The 24,316-nt window shown below is 41.3% G+C and overlaps 1 protein-coding gene across 1 annotated transcript; it reads left to right on the top strand.

The window, feature by feature from the left end:
* Window positions 1-20,881: 20,881 nt before the first annotated feature.
* On the top strand, window positions 20,882-22,171 carry Becn2 (beclin 2). Its single transcript, XM_026390781.2, has one exon. It carries the CDS (start codon window positions 20,882-20,884, stop codon window positions 22,169-22,171), a length of 1,290 nt encoding a protein of 429 aa, XP_026246566.2.
* The last annotated feature ends 2,145 nt before the right edge of the window (window positions 22,172-24,316 follow it).

The following is a 24,316-nucleotide window of genomic DNA, read 5'->3' on the forward strand; positions in this document are numbered from 1 at the left end:
AGACTAAATAATTGCACACTCATTGGAGACCCCAGAATCAAACCACCTATTTTACCAAACTTGTTTCTAACCTCATAAAAAAAAATAAGGTAAAAGGAAAATTATCTCTCAAAAAGTACATGGTTGAGCAAAACCAAAGAAGTAAAACTAAGGAGTTTTACTAAGGGATGGTGCAGACCTGGCTTAACTAGAGGGACAAAAACAGGAACAAGTAGAGCAGGCATGTCACAAACACCCTGCTGCTGAAGTCCCGTGGTTCCATGGAAAACCCACAAATAACTCAAATTGCTTTCCCGACAACAACTCTGTCTGTTTCCTCAAAGGCAAACCACTGTCCTTGAGAGCTTCTGGCCTGAGGGTGAGAAAAACAACTCCAGTGAGCCAGAGGCTGACCTGCAGCCAGGCTGTGTTCTCCTGTCGAACATCAACAGATCCATTGAACATGGACATCAGTCAAGACCTCTCTGAGACCCACCAGGCAAAGTGGCATATGCCTGTCATCCCAGCAACTCAGGAGACTGAGGCAGGAAGATTGCAAGTTCAAGGCCAGGCTCCACAATTTAGTGAGACCTTGTTTCAAATTTAAAAAAAAAAAAAAAGAGCTGGGAATGTAGGTCAGTGGTAAAGCGCCCTGAGTTCCATCCTGAATACCAAAAAAGAAAAAAGAAACGATACTGTGACCAGAGACCATCAAGACAAATCAAGACCACTGTGTAAGCATGTTTGAGGACACACAACAGCAAGAATACCACCAAAACCACAGAAAAGATCAAATATCTTCTTATCCTGGATAATGGGTGGCTGCTGCTTTTGACTAGTTATAGAGTTAGCTACAATCTGTTCTTTTGGTATTCTAAGAATCATGATGATAAGGTAACCCATAGGTCACAGCTGTGAAAAAAGTTGACTAAAATAGTTCTAATAGTTTAAGTAAAAATAAAAAGTTATCCATCATAGAATCACTCCCTATTTCCTGACAGCAGCCAATCCAGGGCAAAACCCTATTGTTTAAATCCTCTTCAGATCCTATCAGTCTTTTCTAACCCCTCTTACTGGGCCACCCCACAGTTCCCCATTGGCATAGGTGCTGGAAGTGTAATTCCGGATTTGTGGGACCCCAGTAGACCTCCAGGAGCCTAATTCGATGCAATCGCACAAGAGTCTTTATTGCAAGCTCCAGCCTGGACTCACAACCATTCCCAACTCAGCTCAATCCCAGCGATTGAGTCCCGGTCCTTTGTTCAGTGAGATTTTATAGGTTTTGGGGGGATACTCTATGCATCACAGCATCACACAGCAAATCATTCCATACCGCAGGAAAATCAAACAACAACTCTTAACATTGATTAGCCCTTTCACTGGCGGGAACAAGTTGGGTAGGGGTAATTGGTTAGTACAATAGGGGGATTCATTTGAACTGATTGGTTTAGGCCACGAGGGGTGTACTGCTGAACTACATGGTTTCCCAACATGTTATCCACCACGATAAACTACTGGGGGGTCATCTGGCTTTCCAGGTATTTTCCCTGTCTCATGCTGATTGGTGGTTGCTAGGGGGTTGCTATGGGTCCTCACCTAGCCTGACTGAGTCAGGGACACCTGGTGCTTCAGATCTCTCCTGGTTTTTTTTTTTTTTTTTTTTAATATATATTTATTTTTAGTTGTAGTTGCACACAATACCTCTATTTATATGTGGTGCTAAGGATCAAACCCAGGGCCTCATGCACATGCTAGGCAAGGGCTCTACCACTGAGCCACAACCCCAGTCCCCTCTCCTGTTATTTACAGACAAACAACTCAGCAGGGTGGGTATGTGATTAGGTGTGGTGAGCCGTTTCTGTGTACTGTGGCCGCCATTACAAGATGGCGCTGGTTTCCGCTGTAGTCTGTGACAAACAACTCCTTATCAGAATGAGTTGGCACGCTGTGACTTGGCACCCTATGAGAAAAGTCCAGGTGGCAGTTGTGCATTGGGGCTTTATCTGCTTTATTAAGGCTGGGGCACACGGGAGGAGAGGGAGAAACAAGCTAAAAGACATGTCAAAACAAAGGCCTGAATAAACTGCTGAAGGAAGAATCCTGTGTCGTGTTTCCTTTGCTGGCAAGGGGTCGAGGCAATTAGGAGCTCTCTGTGGGTTTTTCCCAGGACAAGGGTCACGCCCCCTTCTTAGGACAGGCCTTGAGGTAGAAGCTGGTTTCTCAAAAATGGAGTCACATCAGTTTCTCAGAAGGAGTTAATAAATCCAACTTTAACTACAGATGTGCTCCTGGTGGACACTGAGAAGGCAATTAGTTTTCATAAGGAGTGTGGGGAAGGGTTCATTATTGTACACTCTGCCTTGCTTTTGTTCATAGACTGATGTTGCTCCATCTCCTAGTGGTTTGGACTATTTTATCAAAATGGTGTATCTTCCTTTGCGTCTTTTAATACTGCTTGCCTTCAGGCCAATTTCATTAGATATTAATATAGCAACATGGATATGAGGGAGGTTGATATTCATATGACATCTTATAGTTAATTCTCAGCCTAATGTTTCTTACTATTTGATAAAAATGGAAATTTCAATAAGTTATCCTTGAGTTATAGTCCATTTACACTTAGTATAAATGATTTGTAATAAAAAGCTTCTTTTGTTTCTGTATTTTGTCAAATTCCTATTCCTCACTTTTCTAATTTAAAAGTTATGTATTCCATTTCTGTTCTTCTGTGGTATTCTAGAAATTACAACACATCATCTTAATTATCAATGTCTAAACTTATTTATTTACCCTCACTTTGGATAATACAAGAAATTTAAGAGTACTTTAACTGCATTTATCACCTTCATTATTTTTTCATTTCATGTATTTTAGTTTAAGCCTTTTATTTAAAATTCCATGTGTCATTCTTTTTTTTTTGTCTGAAGACATTAAAATGTTCAGATATCATATATATATATATATATATATATATATATATATATATATATATGTGTGTGTGTGTGTGTGTGTGTGTGTGTGACAGTTGTGAAAAAAAGCTGTTTAAAACAATTCTAATAGTTTAAGTAAAAATAAAAAAGTATCCATCATTGAATCATATATATATATATATATATATATGTGTGTGTGTGTGTGTGTGTGTGTGTGTGTGTGACAGTTGTGAAAAAAAGCTGTTTAAAACAATTCTAATAGTTTAAGTAAAAATAAAAAAGTATCCATCATTGAATCATATATATATATATGATTACTTACTTTAGAATTCTTTTAGTTTTAATTTGTTCTGAAAATATATTTTGCTTTATTGTTCTCTCTGTCTCCCTACCCCTCCTTTATTTTGAGATATGGTCTGGTTAAATTGCTGAGGCTGTCCTCAAACTTGCAACCTTTCTGCCTCAGCCTATTTACTTGCTGGGATCACAGGCATGAGTCACCACAACTGACATGCTCTCATTCTTGAAAATTACAGCAATTTATTATTTTATTTTATTTTATTTTGTGGATTGAACTTAGAGGCACTTAGCCACTGAGTCACATCTCCAAACCTTTTTTTTTTTGAGACAAGTTCTCACTAAGTTGCTTAGAGCCTTGCTAAACTGCTGAGACCGGCCTTGAATTTGTAATCCTCCTGCCTTTTGCCTCCCAGACTCTTGGAATGACAGGCATACACCACCACACCCAGTTAGCTCTTAAAAATTTATTCAAGTAGGGGTTTATTAAGCCTCTTGAATCTATGGATTAAGCCTCTTGAATCTCTCAGTAGCTCTGAAGAACTTATGGCCATTATTTCTTCATATCTTTCTTCTGGCCTCTTTCTTCTTTACAGCTGGGACTTTGATTACATGCATGTTAGACCATTCTATTTTATCATTTACATCTCTCATCTTTTTTTTTTTAAAGAGAGAGTGAGAGAGGGAGAGAGAGAGAGGAGAGAGAGAGAATTTTAATATTTATTTATTTTTTTTTATTTTATCGGCGGACACAACATCTTTGTTTGTATGTGGTGCTGAGGATCCAACCTGGGCTGCACGCACGCCAGGGGAGCGCGCTACCGCTTGAGCCACATCCCCAGCCCCTATCTCTCATCTTTGCTACTGTATTTCCTGTGTTTTTGCCTGTGTACTATTGTAGATAATTCCTTTAACCCTCTCTTTTAAATCTGTGACTTTCTCTTTAGCCATGTTAGATTGGTTTCCTAACTCACTTATTAACATTGAATTCTTAATTTCAGTTATGAATATTTTTCTTTGTAAAATTTCAATGTATAATTATCTGTTTCTCACAGATATTTCTGAGTGTCCTGTTTTTAAGTATAATAATCATCCTTTGGAATAATCTGTCTGATAACCTGATTTTCAAAGTCATTGGATGTCAGTTTATGTCATCTGTTTTGGTCTCATTCAAAATGTGTGCATCTTGGTGCGTTTCTCATGGCCCTTGAACAATTAATTGCTGGGGTTCCCAGAAGCATACGGTAGATCATTCTTCTACTAAGGTCTTGCATTTTCATTTACTAAATTCGTGGGGCAGTTAACCCTGCCACCACTTTACATTCACATTGGATTCTGATAATATGAATGGGATACGATTCCTTGCCGAGGTGGGCATTGGGTTTATAAACTTAAAGAGATACATTTTTTCTTCCAAGTCTCCTCCACCTCTCAGCAAAAAAGACCATTCTTCCTTCTATTCTAGAAAGATGGGTAAAGGAGAATGGTTTACTCCTGGTTCTCCTGGGTTGTGATGGAGGCATGTGTAGTCTTTTCTCTGTGTAAGTCGCCTCTCACCCCCATTGGCCTCTCCCCACATCTGAGTTTAGCTTTGAGTCAGATCAGCAAAACTCACACAGTGAAAGGAAGCTGTGTGTTCCTGCTTTCTTCTAGACTTCCTCCTCATTCCATTTTAGTTCTTCTATTCTGAAAGTCATTTTTCATATTCTTTACAGTGTTTTTACCTATTCTCAGGAGGAGTACTTATCTGAATAAACTAGGCCCCCTTTTGCCTGAAGTGGAAGTCCCTCACAGGATCTGTCTCCCACTTTTTTTGTGTCCTGGTTCATCTTAATACCAGAAGCTGCCGAAATCACTCAGGTTCAGTGTCTTCAATTTTGTCAACTAGAAGGTGGGGCTAATGATTTTCTCTACCTTATAGACTTATTATGGCATTTATGATAACACAGATGAGAGTTCTCAACAAACTACAAAGTGCAAATTCTATTTATCTTCATACACATCATTATAACATAAATTATATATATATATATATATATATATATATATATATATATATGAACAACTTTGTTAGTAGTAGCAGAGTGATGAACAAAGGAATCAAGATGTGAGCAGAGAGACTCGATAGTCTCAATGGCTCCTTCCCATTCTAACATTACAAGATTGTATTTGTACTTGTAATGTTAATACTCATGCTTCTGCATGAGTACTCCCCATCTCTACCTGCTTAGTTATATCACTCTTGAACATATTTTTTCCATGTCCATCCAGAACACTTTCTTCTTTTTTTTAATTTTTTATTTGTTTTAATTGGTTAATTCTTTTTTTCTTTTGTGATGCTACTGATATTAAGATCCAATGCAAGTACATCTATTTTGTGATTCTCAACTCTAAATGTACTCTGGATTACATAAGGAGCTTAAGAAAATGCAGTTTTGGCATTTCAAACTAAAGCAGCTTTGTCAAAATATACTCTACTGTCATATATCTCTAAAAAGAACAAATAAGATAATAATAATAATAATAGGGGCTGGGGATGTGGCTCAAGCGTAGTGCGCTCACCTGGCATGCGTGCGGCCCGGGTTCGATCCTCAGCACCACATACCAACAAAGATGTTGTGTCTGCCGAGAACTAAAAAATAAATATTGAAAAATTCTGTCTCTCTCTCTCTCTCTCTCTCTCTCTCTCTCTCTCTCTCTCCTCTCTCACTCTTTCACTCTTTCTAAAATAATAATAATAATAATAATAATAATAATAATAATAATAATACTAAAGGAGTATAACTGGGCTAGACTACTCTGGGCTGAGGTGGTGTAGGGGAATGGGACATGTGTATTTTTTGAAAGTCCTCAGTGATTATAACGTGCAGCCAGAGTTGAAAATGACTAGTCATGATTCTTTTTTCTCTTTTTTTCTATTGGATTATTTAATTTTCTACTTGATTTATAAAAATTCATCATATATTCTAATACTAATATTGAATTGCTATATATTTTAAGTATATCCTGTACTGCTGTTGTCATACTTAGATAAACTTTTGGGAGCAGCTATAAACACAAAGCATTGCAACAAAAATTTATAGCCTTCAATCCAACCTCTCTGGATGGATACTTTCCCTATAAAAATATAGAGAGATGTAATATATATATATACACACACATACAACACACACATACACACGGAAACACACAAATACATACCTAAATATATTTTAAAAATTAATAACAGTATAACATGTAAAATATCATATACTTATTAAATTGAAGAATGTCATTACAGGGGCAAGGGTGTGGGCCAGTGGTAGAGTGCTTGCCTGGCATGCAGAAGTCCCTGTGTTTGATCTCCAAAATCACACACCCACACTCAAAAAAGCATAAATCACTACAATAGTAAAATTATGTAGCAATATCAGAGTACCAGAGTGAACTCTTTTGACAAAGCATCAGGTCTTTGACATAAAAACTACAATAAATGTTTATTAAATAAAAATTTCCTTTTTTAAAAAAGTTACCTTTTTTTTTTTTCATGAGAAAGGAAAAGTACACTGTATGTGGTCTTTTTGGAGTGGCCAAATTCTTGTAACCATGACTAGATGGGAGATGCAAAAGATATTTTTGTTAATGCCCCTCATAGAAATCTTCCTGGCACATTTATTAGAAGGGATCCAAGATTGGAACTGGTCAAGATTTCAGAGTAGAGGAAGAACCACTAGATGAACAGCTTTTCACAATACATTTGAATCAAAAAATACATTTAGAAATGGCAGAGGAAGTGCAGGAGGTGGTGGTGCACACCTGTAATTCCAGGTACTCAGGAGGCTGAGGCAAGAGGATCGAAAGTTCAAGACCAGCCTCAGCAATTTAGCAAGGCCTTAATCAATTTAGTGAGGCTCTGCCTCAAAAATGGTTAAGGATGTAACTCAGTGATTTAATCCCTAGGTTAAATTTCTAGTACTCCCCACCCACCCCCTCCAAAACAAAAAAAGAGAGAGATATGTCAGAGGAAGGAAAAAGATCTGACATCCATTTCTGGGCATTTTTTCTAAAGGCTTGTGTCGGATTTGGCAAGCCCAGCTATAGTTACCCAAAGCACAGGTAATGAGTCTGCTCAAGATCTCTACCAGAAGCCAGGTGCGGTGGCACATACCTGTACTGTAATCCTAGCTGCTAGGGAGGTTGAAGCAGGAGGATTGCAAACTCAAAGCCAGTCTCAGCAACTTAGTGAGGCCCTAAGCAACTCAGTGAGAGCCTGTCTCAAAAAAAAAAAAAAGGGCTGGGTTGGGGTTTGGTGGTTAAGCACCTCTAGGTTCAATCTCTGGTACAAAAAAATTAAAGGTTTTCTACAAACCTTAGGACCTGAGTGTTTCAAATCCAATTCTACCTGTGTAAACACTGGTAGTAGATCAAGGACCCCAGCCCTGAAACTACTGTTTGATGCATTTATAAACCACAAGAACTATAGAAGTCCTAAGGTGAACTTTGGGGTAGTATGAGTTTTCTTCATCTTAAGAATTAAATACTTGGGCTGGGGTTGTGGCTCAGCAGTAGAACGCTCACCTAGCACGTGCAAGGCCCTGGGTTTGATCCTCAGCACCACATAAAAATAAATAAAGATATTGTGTACAACTAATAAATAAATATTTAAAAAAGAATTAAATACTTGTCAATACCCACATTGAATTTCCAATGAAAATAATTTACAAAATAATAATTTGTAGAATAAAACTAACTTGTTTCCCAACAGTTCAAACTAGCTTACATTCCACACTATTTAATGAACCAAGCAATTTCTTGGTAAATTCTATTTTAGGATGAAAGAAAGAACTAATTGCAAAAGATCAAAACAAGATAAGCCAACCCTGGGAAGTTTCCTGTGTTAGTTTTCCATCCATAGAGGACTGTGGAACAAATTATGCTTCATCTGCAATGAGCACAGTGTAAGACTAAGATTCCAGTCATTCTTAAGGAAAACCAAAATTTACTCACATTAAAGGATACCTCTATGTACACAGATGTTTAAATGCAGAGAAAATAAAAAGCTTAGAGAAAAGAGCAAGAAATATTGCAAGTGGTTGCCTCTGGGGGACTATTGCTTTTTTCTTTAGAATTGTCTGCAGTGAAAAGTCTTCATATGTTACTTAAAATTAAGAACACTGTTAAAAGTCTGCACAGAGTTCAGCAGAATTAATAGCAAAATGATACTTGCCTTTCAGAGTTGATACAAGGATGCAAGTATTTATTCACTCATATTCATTCAAGTCACTATTATCACATTATAATTGGTTGCATTTTCTGCTAACAATAGCACACTATTACAGACTGGATAAGTTATAAGGAAAAGAGGTTTATTTAGGCTCACAAGACTGGAGGTCCAAGGTGAAAGGCCCAGGTTTAGAGATGGCCTGCTTGCTGGCAGAATTCCAGGGCAACATAGAGCATTATCACATGGCAGGAAACAAGGAGTGCTGGTCTCTTCACTCTCTTGGTATTGGGGACTGAATCCAGGGATGCTCTACCACTGAGCCATATCCCCAGACTAATTATTATTATTATTATTATTATTATTATTATTATTATTTTACTTTGAGACAGGGTTTTGCTAAGCAGTCCAGGCTGGCCTCAAACTTGTGATTCTCCTGCCTCAGCTTCCCAAATTGCTGGGATTACAGGTATGTGCCACCACACCTGCCACTTTTCATAAAGCCACCAGGATTCAATCAGGGGGTACCACTCTGATGACATTCAAACACCCTATTTTTGTTTGTTTGTTTTTGATTTTGTCTTTTCATAATACTGAAGACTCAATTCAGGAGCACCCCACTGTTGAACTACACCCCCAGCCCTTCCTTGATCTTTTGAGTCAGTTGCTTAGGCTGGCCTTGAACTTCAGATCCTCCTGCCTCAAGTTCCTGAGTATCTGGGTTACTGGAGTGTGCCACTTTGCCCAGCTTAAACATAGTTTGGATGAAGTTTCTACCTTCTTAACATCTCAAAATGTGGGTTAAATTTCAACACATTAAATCCTGGAAAATGCACTCCCACCGTTTTGAATCATAGCAGTTGATGAGGGCCTCCACCATGAAAAGACAGAGCTTGACGGAGCTGCATCCTAATGACAAGGCAGAATGGGGCTGGGGATGTGGCTCAAGCGGTAGGGCGCTCGCCTGGCATGCGTGTTCGATCCTCAGCACCACATACCAACAAAGATGTTGTGTCCGCCAAGAACTAAAAAATAAATATTAAAAAAAATTCTCTCTCTCTCTCTCTCTCTCTCTCTCTCTCTCTCTCCTCTCTCACTCTCTCTTTAAAAAAAAAAAGGCATAATAAACTGCTAACAACTGAGGACAGACAGTGGTAAATTTGGTAAAGATGCTATAATGGAGAGTTCCTGTTAAGGCCTGCCCAAATGAAGTTTAAGTTCAGTCCTGAAGGATGAGAAAGAGCCAACTGTGCTTTGAAGATCTTTCTAGAAAAAGGAAAAAACAGACACCATTCAAGAAGAAATTTTAGAGAAAAAAGAAGAAATTTCCCATTTTGCATCACTAAGAACAAACAGATCCTGTGTGACTGGGTCAGGCTGGATGAATTCTCAATGCACCAGGGTAGCGTGGCATTCACAGAGGTCGAATTTTCCACCGACACTAAAAACACTATCAGGAAGTTTCTTAGGATGATGCCCCAGGGTAATATTCAGCTGTTCCCATTTTTTGCAGGCCCACATTCACACTCATGTAGTAAATTTGAAAAAAAAATATTCAGGATCTTTGAAAAATATATTTGAAATATATGTATTTCCTGGCTGATTCTATGAAGGCCCTGCTCTTCTTCCCAAGCCAATTTCCAAACTGCCTTTCCATCCCATGTTAGATGTTTTTCCCTTTCCCACTTTCCAGTGTTAAGGGATTAGTAAATTCTGTGATGCTTCTGCATGCCAGAGCATCATTTTTCATCCCAAGGGACACACTCAAACACCTGCAAGGTTGACTCATGAAAGGAGAGGAGCCAGGGCTTTCTGGCAGAGGGGTGTGGGAATGTGAGACAAGGTCATAACGGTTTTACTTTCTCTAAAGCTCTTGGAAGCAGCCTGATCATCCTCACTCTGAGATGCTGGTCTATTTCTAACTAAATAGATATGTAGGGAGACAATGGGCTGTCAGCAGCTGGCCATTAGCATCCTGAGGGCATCGAAGCTGCTTTGTTCATGTAGAACTTGTTTTAGGTACTCCATTCAGTGTGTATGTATGGTGGTGGGGGGGGAGTGGAGGGTTTGTAGCTGGGGCTACTGAAGCAAAATTCAGTATTTTACAAAGACCGGAGTTCTAAGTAAACTTTTGCATTACTCGTTAAAAAAAAAAAAAAAAAAAAAAAAAAGTCTTCATATATTAATGGAAAGCTTTTTTTTTTTTTTTTTTTTTTTTTTTTGAGACAGGGTCTCACTAAGTTGCAGAGAGAGACTGGCCTCATACTTGTGTTCCTCCTGTCTTAGCATCCCAAATTTCTGGGATTATAGCCATATGCCACCATGCCTGTCTTGACCCTAGTATCTGTAACATCAAAAGTTATGCTTGTTGTGGAGTGTGGTAAGGCATGCTTATAATCCCAGAGACTCATGAAGCTGAGGCAGGAAATTCATAAGTTTGAGGTTAGCCTCAACAACTTAGAGAGACCTTATCACAAAATAAAAAAATTAAAAAGGGCTGGGGATATGACTTAGAGGTTAAGTGTCCCTAGTTTAATCACCTGAAAAATCAATCTCTCTCTCTCTCTCTCTCTCTCTCTCTCTCTTGCTCTCTCTCTCTCTCTCTCTACACACACACACACACACACACACACACACACACAAACACACACCACACACACACACATAGATTCAAATCCCAGGGCCTGATGGATCCTGATGTTCACCTTTCTAAAATCCATTGGCCTATTTAGAAGGATTAAAATGAGGACTGAGATTGTAGATCAGTAGTAGAGGATTTAGGTAGAATGTGTGAGGGCTTGAGTTCCATCTCTATCACAGAAGAGGAGAAGAAAGGGGTGGGGAGAAGAAAAGAGAGACAGTGAGCTGGGTGAGGTGGCACATGCCTGTAATCCCTGTGACTCAGGAGGCTGAGGTAGGAGGATCACAAGTTCAAAATCAGCATCAGCAAATTAATGAGGCTTTAAGCAACTTAGTGAGAACTTGCCTCAAAATAAAAAAATAAAAAAAGCGCTGGGGATGCAGTGGTAAAATGCTCCTGGGTTCAATCCCCAGTGAGAGAGAGAGAGAGAGAGAGAGAGAGAGAGAGAGAGAGAGAATACACGTGGAAGTTAACTGTTAATCAGATTTTGATGTGACAATAACCCTAATTTAATGACTTTCAATCCAAATATTTATTTCTCATGCAGAATTTAGTAGGTTGGCAATGGGGGGAGAGGGTAATGGGGAGGGGGAGCTCTAGGTGTCTTCTCACTTGGGGTACAAGGCTTCAGCAGTTCCTACCTAGGGTATGCTGGTCTCATGAAGTTTACAAGAAGTCTAGCTGAAACTTGGGCTGGAACTAGCATATAGTCACTCCATACCAGTCCACTGTCCAAAAAGCCCCCATGTAGAGGGAGGGAAGGGTGCATATATGCTTAATGATATATGCATATATGCTTAGTCACCACACTAAGCTGGGGTCATTTTAGGTACTTAACAAATGTCAGCCTCCATCCTTTCTGGTACAACAATAAGCCAATTCTGTTGCCAACACTAACTTTGAATACCACCAGCTGGCCAATCTCCATTGGCCAACACCTCGACCTTCATTACAGTCTTACTGCTGCAAACTGTTTCCTTTCCCCGAGTTTCCTTGCCATTTTCAGTTCCATTCCTGAACACTGCTCCTGAAGTTGGCCTGACTTCCCCCTGAAGCACCTCACTTGGCCAGGTGCCCTGACACCTAGAGGAATTCCCTCACTTTCTACACTTGCCTTGACTCCAGTAAGCCCAGGACCACAGACTTCCTGCCATTGGGATTCATCCTGATCTCTGTGCAATATTCAGTCAGTATTTTACTAAGACCAGAGACTTTGCAGATCAGAGAAGCACATCACCTCTTTTGCCACTGAAAAAGCACATCAAATGTGATGGCTTATTCCACCCAACCAAAATAGTTGAAAACATAGTCCACAGTCACATCACATGTTATCTTTGGATTCAAGTCTGTTTTTAATTTTATTTCATTTGTGCTGGGGATTGAACTCAGTGCTTTACCACTGAGCCACATTACCAGCCCTTTTTATTTTGAGACGGGATCTCTCGGAGTTGCTTGGGGCCTCCCTAGATTGCTCAAACTGGCCTTGAACTTGTGATCCTCCTTCCTTAGCCTCCTGAGTCTGGGATTACAGGGATGGGACACTGCACCTGGAAAATCTGTTCATTTTAATGAAAAAGATTCTCAAGTGATTTCTCAGCTTTGTTATTATGACAGTGGGAAGGAAGGAGTTTGGGGTGAGACACAAGAATTAGTTGGCAACCCTGGCCGAAAGAGGCAGGAAAAGTAACAATTGAAGATGAGAGGACTTTGAATATTACTGGCTTCAAGGTCCCTATTTTATAAATGTGAAAACTGAGACCCACAAAAATTGTCTGCAGCTGATTCTGAACAGAAACCACATCTACTGAAGCCTGGTCAGAGCTCTTCTGCCACATCAGCACAGAGTGGCCATCAAATGTCCTGATCTCCAAAAGCAGGAGGCAATAGGGTGGTGAAACTAACATCTTGGAGAAAGGAGAAAAACCTCTTAAACAGAGCCCTTTGGGTGAAAGAGGGGGGTTGAGGGGAAATGTGTGGAGGTAGTGTATAGGTTGTGTAGGGTCCTCAGGGTCAGTGTGGCTTAGGTATAAATAGAATCCTGTCTGTGAGCATGAACCATCTTAACAGGGACAATTTCAGGGCCTCAAGACTTGAGCCGCCTCCCAGAGACTTTTCTCTCCCTGCTGATGATGATTGTTAGGATGGTGAGCATAAAGGCCTGACCTTGAGTATTGATGCTGCTGCTACCCATGCTCAGATAGCCCAGGGCTTGGGGTGCGAATAATTCTCACATACCCAGGTGAGTGAATGAAAATGTCATCTTTAGGAATATCTAAAGGCATTCCTTGCAACAAGAGATCACAATCCAAAACAGGCATTAAAAAATGGCTCCTACGTCATCAGTCCAAAGTTTTATTACTGGACGCAATGGCACTTGCCTGTAATCTCAGCCACACGGGAGGCTGAGGCAGGAAGATCAAAAATTCAAGGCCTACTGCACCAATTTAGCAAGACTTTGTCCCAAAATAAAAAATAAAAAGGGCTGGAGATGTGGTTTAGTGCTTAAATGTCCTGGATTCAATCTCCAGTTTAAATACATATATATATATATTTGAGTAACTATTATTGGCATGAACTTTCCTGGAAAGAGAATCACCAGTATCTTTTAGTGGAGCAAGATATACCCATATGAAATTATTTAAGTGTTATCATAGCATCTAGGAATCCTCTCATAGGATGAAGAAAAAAATAAATAAAGGAATAAAATAGATGCTGAGACAGATTTCAGTAATGTCCCAAGAGGTGCACAGTCCAGCAGATGGATACATCTATCAAATGCCATCTTCTAACATTAAATTGATGCATATGTAATACATTGGTGTAGGTAGTATCAACTCTCACAGGTAAGTTCTATTGGAAGAACATTTTGTCCTCCAATTAGCATGACCCCCCCAAAAAAAATTTTATTTTATTTTATTTTTCCTTTTACAGTGTTGAGGATCAAACCCATGGCCTTAAGCATTCTAGACAAGTGCTCTACCATTGAGCTGGCCCCCCGACCCTTAGTGTTGATTATAAACAGTTAATAATCTGTGACACATGCTAGTCAAGGTGAATTTTTCCATTCATAGAAATTCTATGAATCCTTTTGCAAATAAAAACTACTTGTTTTATATGTGTAGCTTTGTTGTAAATTTATACTTTATTTTTATGGCATGTTAGTAGCTAGAAGCCTCTGTGGTGGGAAATGGAAGCTCCTGACTTTTAGGATGAATATTTACTCAAATTAGAAGTAGGGAACCAAGGGTTGGGGTTGTGGCTCAGTTGGTAGAGTGCTTGCCTAGCAGGTGTGAGGCACTGGGTTCGATCCCCAGTACCACATAAAAAAAAAATAAACAAAATAAAGGTATTCTTAAAAAATGTGGAACCAATCAATCCTTTATTGAACTGTTACTTCATACTACACACTGCACTGAACACAGAGAAGGCACTGTGTGTATGTCATTGCCCATAATTATTACTGTGAGCAATTGCCAGCACTAAACCCATTTCACAGAGAGTAATTAAGCAGACTATGTTTAAACGACTTCCCAAACTGGCAGTTGAACTGGAGCAGAAAGTCATAATCTTGGCTCTTTTGATAATTTGAGTCTCTAAAAAAAAATTCTTGTTCCAGATTGATCCAATTAACTCATCTGCTGTCTTGCTGGCAAGGAGAATTTGAGTGGACACCTGGTTAGCCTGAAGCAAAACCCAATGAAATCAAGCTCGAAATTCCTTTTTTAATTTGTATATGTGAACCATCAGCTGGGCTCTCCTGTCCTCTTGAGTACTGCCTTCCCACTCTCTGAGACTCACATCACTGCAGCAGCCCTTCCTCACAAGCTGGATTCTATGAAGTCAGAGTCTAGAACATTCTGAGGCCCATAAGGCAATTCAGCCTGGAAAAAATTTTTTGTTAGGTTTTGTTTTTCATGCTTTTCAGTTATCATAAGATATACCTAGCATGAAAATGACCATTGACCATTTCAACCACTTGTAAGTATACAGTTCTGTGACCTTAAAACATTCATACTAGCCAGGCGCGGTGGTGCACGCCGGGATTCCCAGCAACTCCAGAGGCTGAGGCAGGAGGATTTGAGTTCAAGGCCAGATCAGAGAACCTGGCTTAAAATAAAAATAAAAAATAAAAATATCTGGATGTGTAGCTCAGTGGTAGAGTGTCCCTGGGTTTGTAATGCCAGATTCGTGGGACCCCAATAGACCTCCAGGAGCCGAATCCGATGCAATCACACAAGAGTCTTTATTGCAAGCTCGAGCCTGGACTCACAACCATTCCCGATGCATGGATCCCAGGGAGTGAGTCCCGGTCCTTTGTCCAGTGAGATTTTATAGGTTTTGGGGGATACTCTATGTGTCACAACATCACACAGCAAATCATTTCACACTGCAGGAAAGTTAAACAACAACTCTTAACATTGATAGCACATTCACTGGCGGGAACAAGTTGGGTAGGGGTGATTGGTTAGTACAAGAGGGGGATTCCTTTGAACTGATTGGTTTAAGCCGTGAGGGGTGTACATGCTGAACTACATGGTTTCCCAACATTTTATCAACCACCATAAACTACTGGGGGATCATCTGGCTTTCCAGGTATTTTCCCTGTCTCATGCTGATTGGTGGTTGCTAGGCGGTTGCTATGGGTCCTCACCTAGCCTAACTGAGTCAGGGACACCTGGCACCTCAGACCTCTCCTGTTATTTACAGACAAACAACTCAGCAGGGTGGGTATATGCTCTGTGGGTTTTTCCAAGGACAAGGGTCATGCCCCCTTCCTTGGACAGGCTTTGCTCTGAGGTAGAGGCTGGTTTCTCAAAAATGGAGTCACATCAGTTTCTCAGGTTCAATCTTCAGTACCCCACCCCCCCAAAAAAATCATATCATTTTTGCTACCATCACCAACATCTATCTCCCATAACTTTTTTAGCTTCCTAAACTGAAACTTCATACCCTTTAAATACTAACTCCCCATTTCTTCCTTGCCCCAGTCCCTGGAAACTTCTACTTTGTGTCCCTGTGAATTTGACTGGGTACCTCAGATTCGTGGAATCATACAATATCTGTATTTTTCTGACTGGCTCATTTCACTTAGCAAATGTTCTTCAGGTTCCTTCAAGATGTAGTATGTATCAGCATTTCCTTCCTTTTTTCTGCTGAATAATATTCTATTGTATGTATAGACCATGTTTTGTTTATCTATTTATCCATTAATGGATACTTGGTTGTTTCTGTGTGTGTGTGTGTGTGTGTGTGTGTGTGTATGTGTGTACACACACCAAGGATTGAACCCAGGGGTGCTTAATAACTGAGGTACATATCAAGCCCTTTTTTATTTTGAGACAGTGTCTCACTAAATTGCTTAGGACCTTGCTAAGTTGCTGAGGCTGGCTTTGAACTTGTGATCCTTCTGCCTCAGCCTCCAGAGCCACTGAGATTTCAGGCATGCATCCATGTGCCTCGCTCCATACTTTAGACAATGTTGAATAATTCTGCTATGAATATGGATGTACAAATCTTTAAAAATTTTAAAGGAAGCTTTTATTCACATTTGCAAGTTTTAAAAAAGGTCAATTATCTATAGAAAACACAGACTTTGGAGACTCTTGGAAGGCTAAGGAGGAAGATCCTGTGGTGTTAAAAAGGTAGGTCAGAGATCTAGGAATCAGAAGCCACTCTTCTATGGGTTCCAAAAGACTTTTTTTCCCCTTTTAATGAAGACATGTAAAATGTAAAAAATGAAAACCCAGATGAGGACTGAAAAGATATTTTATTCTTGTTTAATCCTCTATTCTCCAAGATGGCGTCGGCTTCCTTTCCTTCTCCTCCTCCTTTTTTTTTTTTTTTTGGTGTTAGGGATTGAACCCCTGGACACTTAACCACTGAACTATATCCCCAGACCTTTTGCCCTTTCTATCTTGAGACGGGGTCTTGCTAAATTGCTGAGGCTGGCTTTGAACTTGCAATCGTCCTACCTCAGGCTCCTAAACCACTGGGATTACAGATGTGCACCAGGGCACCCACGCTGCTGCTTCATTCATTCTTCAAGGAAGAGTTTGAGCATCAAAGAGGTTAAGTAACCTGTTAATTATCCAGATTAGAACCCAACACTGTCTGACTCCAAAATACTGTATCCCATGTCTGGAGGAGCCACAGGGCAGCTGCTTTAGGGTGGAGGAGAAGAAAGGTTACAGGTTGTGGGGAGCAAGTCCTCCATCATCCTCATCTGGCTTCCTCCACTACCTGTTGGATGCCGTGGTGCTTAACATTCCTTTGACCCCACCAGAACTGGAGTCCACTGACTGGACTGCCTTTTCATTACATTCACTGCTGTCTCTGTCCTTTCCTCCCAGCAAGCATTTCTGTCCACCTCCTGACCTTCTCTACTTGTCACATCCCCCTTGTCTCCCTGATTTACTCTTGCTTGCTTGACCACACGCAGGTGACTATGGCTGGTGACTGATGGACACCCACCGCTGGCAGAAAGTTGCACATGAACCTCTCAGTTGCCCATGAACTGACCAACAAGCATCCCGCTTCTCCTTCTTGGATCACCTCACTCTTCTCAGAGGACTGTCACATAATATGTTGTTCCCATCCTCACATTTAGCTTTCTGTTCCATGGGGATTAAATTTGGTGACATGGTAAGCATTTGTGACCTTGATAAGAGGAGTTTTTAGGGAGTAGTGAGAATAAAGACGGGTGGGTTTTAAGAGAGAAAGGGGCCAATCCCAGCAACATGGGAGGCTGTGGGTAGGAGGATTCCAGGTTCAAAGCTCGTCTCAGCAATTTAGCAAGGCCCTAAGCAACTTAACAAGATCCTATCTCAAAAACAAAAAGTAAAAAAATAAAAGGACTGGGGATGTAGTTCAGCAGTAAAGCGCCCCTGGGCTCAATCCCTAGTAACAACAAAAACAACTGTAAGGTCCTTGCTTAGCATTTGGGCTGCCATCTTAAGTGACAGCCCACCACCACCCCCAACCCAACCATTCTTTCCTGCCCAAGGGGGTATTACCACTCCCTTATATCAACCCCACCCTTAAAAGGCCAGCATTGGATCTGCCTGGCTGGAATCCCTGAGCCTGGCCCATAAAAGCCCTCCAATCCAAGCCTGTCCTGCTTTCTCCCTCTATGGAGAGATGACCTTTATTTGTCAGCTCTGACAAATAAACTCGAGAATGTATCTCTGTCTGGTCTCTCTCCATCTTTCATTTCTCACTCACACACTGGTCTCCTGCTTTCCAACTTTCCTTTCAAAAACAAAAAGAAAAAAAGAGAAAGAAAAGAGTTGGAAACAACAGAGACAGCTTCAGACAATCTTCTCCAGAGCTTTGCAGCAAAAGAGCCCAAGGGAAACAGCAAGGGTTAAGGTCATTAATCTAGGTGCTGGCAATACAGTAATAAATAAAACTCTGTTCTGAAACATCCTTCAATCTTCAGAATCCTCACAGTCGTTCCTTCCCCAACCCTTAGGAATGAGATCTTATGAGGAGGCAGGAAATAGAGAGGAAATCTCTGCAAATGAGAAGGGATTTCCTGGGCTGGGGATGTGGCTCAGGCGGTAGCGCGCTCGCCTGGCATGTGTGTGGCCGGGGTTCGATCCTCAGCACCACATACAAACAAAGATATTGTGTCCACCGAAAACTAAAAAATAAATATTAAAATTCTCTCTCTCTCTCTTTAAAAATAAATAAAATACAAATAAATAATAAAATTTTCAAAAAAACAAAAAAAGAGAGAAGGGATTTCCTTCCCACTGGAGAGCAGCACTCCATCTCTCCACCCACTCCTTCACAGCAGAAGGGCTCACAAATGGATTCTGGACTACCCTGAGTCTGAATTCCCACACCTTCCTTCCTCTGTTTCAGGCACCATCCCTCTGGGCTAACTCAACCTCAAAGTTAAGCATGGCTTGGATTTTCATTTAATTTTAATAAAAGGGTATTTAAATAGGGTCAACTATTACAAATGAGTTTACTTCATTCTACCCTCAGGGATGAATCAGGATTTCGAACTGACCAGGCCATTGAAACTAGTTCCAATCTCATTCTGCTGTTGCCCAACCCTATGGGGAGAAGGTCAGGGTGAAGAAAGGCAGATTTTGTAGAGATCCCACCCATCTGTGACCCTAGGCCTTAGACTCCTAGCAAACAATGAACCACTGTTCTAAGCATTTTAAATAATTGATCTGTCTCCTCATCAATTTCAGGATTGACTTTCCTGTTCCACCCACTTGACATGTTGTGGGTAATACTGAATGACTCAAGTCAGAGGCTCCGCACTCAACTTGTAAAGGATGCTCATGTTACTGATTGATTCAGGGAGATTTCAGAGAGGTCATGAGGCCTGAAGTCTTTTTGACTAATTATGGAATCTCTCTACACCTTCGTTTCGTTTCTTTTTCTTTCTTTTTTTTATTTTTTAATTTAAGTACTAGGGATTAAACCTAGGGCCCCACATGTTAGGCAAGTACTCTGTCACTGAGTTGGACAGGATCTCACTAAGCCGTCCAGTTTCGCCTGGAACTTACCATTTCCTGCCTTCTGAAGTAATTGGGATTTCTAGGCCTGGGCCAGCACTGCCAACTGCACTTCAGTTTCTTTATTGTAAAGTAGAAATGTACTCCCTGTCTTCCCACCTTCCAGTGGTTTTGAGGGTCAGATAGAATAACTGCAGATTAGAAGCTCATACGGTTTTTAGAGCAAGTGTTTCTGGCTAACATAGGTGGCCTCACTGGGTGGTTAACTGAAGAAAATCTCGATGTACTTGTAAACATTTGTGTTTGTTTTCTATTTTGACTAGTGTGTTAATCTTGTGAATTATGAAACAGCATATCTTTGGTCTCTGCCTGAGGTGATGGCAAAATACATACCTCCAAACATTTTATTTTTTTTTTTAATAGTGCTGGGATGGTACCCAGAGCCTTGTACATGCTAAGCAGGTACCGCATCACTGAGTTACATGCCTAACCCCAAACTATTTTGATTGATCATTTCCATATATGCGCATTGTATTTCTGTGTGATAAACACATTGGTAAATATTTCATCAGAGTAAAGAACCTACATTTGGAGGTCAGGGGAAGGCTTTCTGGTAGAAATGACATCTAACCTAGTCCTAAAGGATGAGTAGAAATTGGCCGGGAAGGAAGGGAAGGAAGTGTTTCAGGTAGAGAGCACAATATGATACATTGGAAGAAATAAAAGGCAGAGAGTATGCAGGAACCCAGAGAAGCCTATATCCAGAGAAGCAGCTGGCAAGATGGGCTGGGGCCTTGGTGTGATTAATTAAGATGATTGGACTTGCCAGGAATGGTGACTCACGCCGGTAATCCTAGCAGCTCAGGAGGCTGAGGCAGGAAGATCTCAAGTATAAGGCTAGTCTTAACAAGTGAGACCCCATACTCAAAATAAAAACAAGAAAGGGCTGGGATGTGACTCAATGGTAAAGTGCCTCTGGGTTCAATCCCCAGTAAGGAAAAAAAAAAAAGGATTACACTTTATCTTAAGGTGAGATAAGAGTATTAAACATTTTAAGAAGGGAAGAGCCATAATCAGATTTTAGTTTTAGAAAGATTTAAGGTGTGCCTTAAAAATGTTTAAAGAGGGCAGTGAGATGATCAGATTTTCCTTGTAGAAAGACTCACGAGCGGAAAAGGGGTGGGGGGAGAGGATCACTTATCTATTAGGAAATCTACAGGTAACACCCGGAGGTTGCCGAGTGACATAATGAGATATGCATTTATAAAGACTCACCCTTCAAGGAAGAGCTTAAAAAGGTGCTGAATCGTAAACATCTGGAAAGCCAGGGAAAACTTCGACCCGAGGTAGAGTCAAGATGTCCAGGATGTCTTCCTTCCGCTTTGTGTGCCAGCGATGCAACCGGCCGCTGAAAGGTGATGAATCCATGGAGATGTCCAGCTCAGGGCAGGGGGAGCCAGGAGAAGCGCAAGAGGATGGTGCCCGCTCCATGGAGAAGACAGACGGTGGAGAGCTACAAGTCAGTGCCTCCAGAATCCTTCCTGATGATGTGGGGATGTCGGAGCAAAGCAGCAGCAATTTCATCTTGCTTGGTAAGATCACCTCCTTGAGAACTTTGAGTAGCATCCAGAAGACCACCGCAGAAATGTTTGACATCCTCTCTGGTCAAAAAGAGATGGATCTTCCACTGTGCGAGGAATGTACTGACAATTTTCTAAAGCAGCTGGATTCCCAAATTGCCCTCACAGAACTGGATGAACAGATCTATAGACGCTATCTGAAAACCAAGGTGCTGAAGGGTGAGGACCAAAGAGAGACACTACAGATGGAGTTGCAGGCCCTGGAGCTGGAGGAGGCCAAGCTGGCCCAGGAGCTGAAGGATGTGGATGAGAACCATGCAAGAATAGCAGCAGATCTCAGGGCAGCCCAGGCAGAGACGGTGGAGCTGCAGCTGCAGGAGAGACAGCATCTGAGGGACTTCAATAATCTGAAGTGGCAGCAGCAGGAACTGTCCGACCAGCTGACAAGTGTGGAGAACCAGCTGTGGTACGCGCGTGTCCAGCTGGACCGGCTGAAGAAGACCAACATCTTCGATGCCACATTTGAGATCAGGGAGGAGGGAACTTTGGGTATCATCAATAACTTCAGATTGGGCCGTCTCCCCGGCGTCCCCGTGGGCTGGAATGAGATTAACGCTGCCTGGGGACAGGCAGCTTTGCTGCTCCTGACCCTGTCCAAAGCAATCGGGCTGCAGTTTCAGAGGTATCAACTCATGGCCTGCGGAAACCATTCCTATTTGAAGTCTTTAAGCGGTGACTGTGCTGACCTGCCCCTGTTCACTGATGGGAGAGAAAATGTTTTCTGGAATAATACCTTTGACCAGGCCATCTTGGCTTTCCTGGACTGCCTGCAGCAGTTCGAGGAAGAGGCTGAGAAACAGGCGGGGGATCTCTGCCTGCCCTATAGGATCCTCCTGGAGGAAGGCCTGATAGAGGACCCCACAGGCAGTGGGGAATGGTATTCTGTCAGGACTCATCTGAACACAGAGGAGCAGTGGACAAAGGCACTCAAGTTAATGCTTCTCAATTTGAAGAGAAGTCTTTCTTGGGCTTCCTCGAGGTACTATCAAAACCAGCTCTCTTTCTAAATTATTGTGAAAATATCATCAAAATGTAAAGTGAAAGAGCACAACGTGTTGAATTCAAAAGGCCAAACCTAGTATTAATTTAACATTGGCCAGAGCAAACCAAGTCATTGAGACTGGCGATGAGAGAGGGGGAGGGGGCAATGAGGGAAGGGGGGGATGGTAAGGGAAAGGGAGCAGCTTTCTTTCTCTCTCTCTCTCTCTTTTTTTTTTTTTTGGTATGGGAGATGGCACCCAGGGGCACTCTACCACCGAGCCTCGTCCCCAGGCCTTTTTACTTTGGGTCTTGCTCAGTTGCTGAGCCTGGCCTCCATCTTGGCAATCTTTCTGCCTCAGCCTCCCAAGGGGCTGGGATTACAGGTACATGCCATGGCTGAGGATTTCAATTTTTTGATTAACACTGGACAACTGTATGTAGTGGAACTTTGGGGGCCAGGGAGATATTCAAATCGTTTTTTTTTTTTTTTGAGTTTTTGTTGTGATGTAGAGTGTTAACTTTTCCCCTTTACTCCCTAAGAAACATTCAATAAATTATTATATTTTCTTTCATGATTTAAAGAAGTCTGTCTTATTGGGCTGGGTCATTTTGTTGGGATTATCTTAAATCAATTAAAGGGTAGTGAGGCAAAGCCTTGCAGAAAGATACAAGACTGAAAAGGAGTGAATCAGAATTCTTGATTTTTTTTTTTCTCATTTATTTTTTTAGATGGGATCGGGGGTGGGGGGGTGGGGGGTCTCAACATATAGTCCAGGCTGGTCTTAAACTCCTGGGCTCAAATAGTTCTCCCAAGTAGCTGGGATTATAGGCATGTGCCATCCAGGGGAATTTGGGGGTGGAGGTACCAGAATTGAACTTGGGGTACTCGACCACTGAGCCCTATTTTGTATTTTATCCTCAGCGCTATTCTGTATTTTATTTAGAGATGGGATCTCACTGAGTAGTTTGGCGCCTCACCATTGCTGAGGCTGACTTTGAACTTGATCCTCCTGCCTCAGCCTCCCAAGCCGCTAGGATTACAGGCATGTGCCACAGTGCCAGGCTCACATCCAGAGGAATTTTTTAAATGCAAACTCGTATCATGGCACGGTTCTGCTTCTCTTACTCTCAGAATAAAACCCCAAATGCATACCATGGCCTTCAGCCCTTGGTGACCTGCGCTGCCTGCTGCTCCAGGCACATAATATAGTTCTCCCAGCTCTTTTCTCTTCCAAAACATGCCCAGTGTACTTCTTCTCTGTCTAGGCTCTTCCCTGTGCACGAATGTCTTCTAACCAATCTATAAAGTTCTTTTATTTTTTGGGGGGGTACTAGGGATTGGATCCAGGGGTACTTAACCACTGAGACACATCCCCAGCCCTTTTATTTTTTTATTTTGAAACAGGGTCTCACTGAGTTGCTTAGGGAGTGACTAAATAGCTGATGCTAACCTCAAACCGGTGATCCTCCTGCCCCAGCCTCCTGAGTCATTGAGATTATAGGCATGTGCTACCACACCCAGCAGTAGCCTTTCTTTCTTAATCTTAAAGGGAAAACTTTTTGGAAATACAAAATTTTTAATTTGGGTGCAGGTACTTAACATGCACAAGGCCCTGGGTTTTTTTTTTATCACTAGCACTAAGTAAATAAATAGATAGATAGATAGATAAATAAAATTTTCAAAAAAGATAAAGAGGGAAAAAAATCAAGGAAAAAAAACTTTCCCCTGCGGAAACCATTCCTATTTGAAGTCTTTAACCGGTGACTGTGCTGACCTGCCCCTATTCTCTGATGGGAGAGAAATGTTTTCTGGGATAATACATTTGACCATGTAATCAAGGAATTCAGGGAATATATATTTCAGTGCTGGGGGTTGAACCCAGGGCCGTCTTCTTCTTCTCCTTCTCCTTCTACTATCTTTTTTTGTACGGGGAGGGGGGGGGGATTGCACCCAGGGTACTCCACCACTGAGATATGTCTCTACTGCTAAATTGCTGAGGCTGGGGGTATGGTGGGTTGCATGCCTGTAATCTCCCAGTGGCTCAGGAGGCTAAGGCAAGAGGACTGCACTGTGGTTAAGCACTTCTGGGTTCAATCTCTGGTATAAATAAATAAACAAACAAACAAACAAATAGATAGATACCTGAGACTGGCCTTGAATTTGCAATCCT

This window comes from Urocitellus parryii, chromosome 9, assembly GCF_045843805.1.
Source record: "Urocitellus parryii isolate mUroPar1 chromosome 9, mUroPar1.hap1, whole genome shotgun sequence".
NCBI lineage: Eukaryota > Metazoa > Chordata > Mammalia > Rodentia > Sciuridae > Urocitellus > Urocitellus parryii.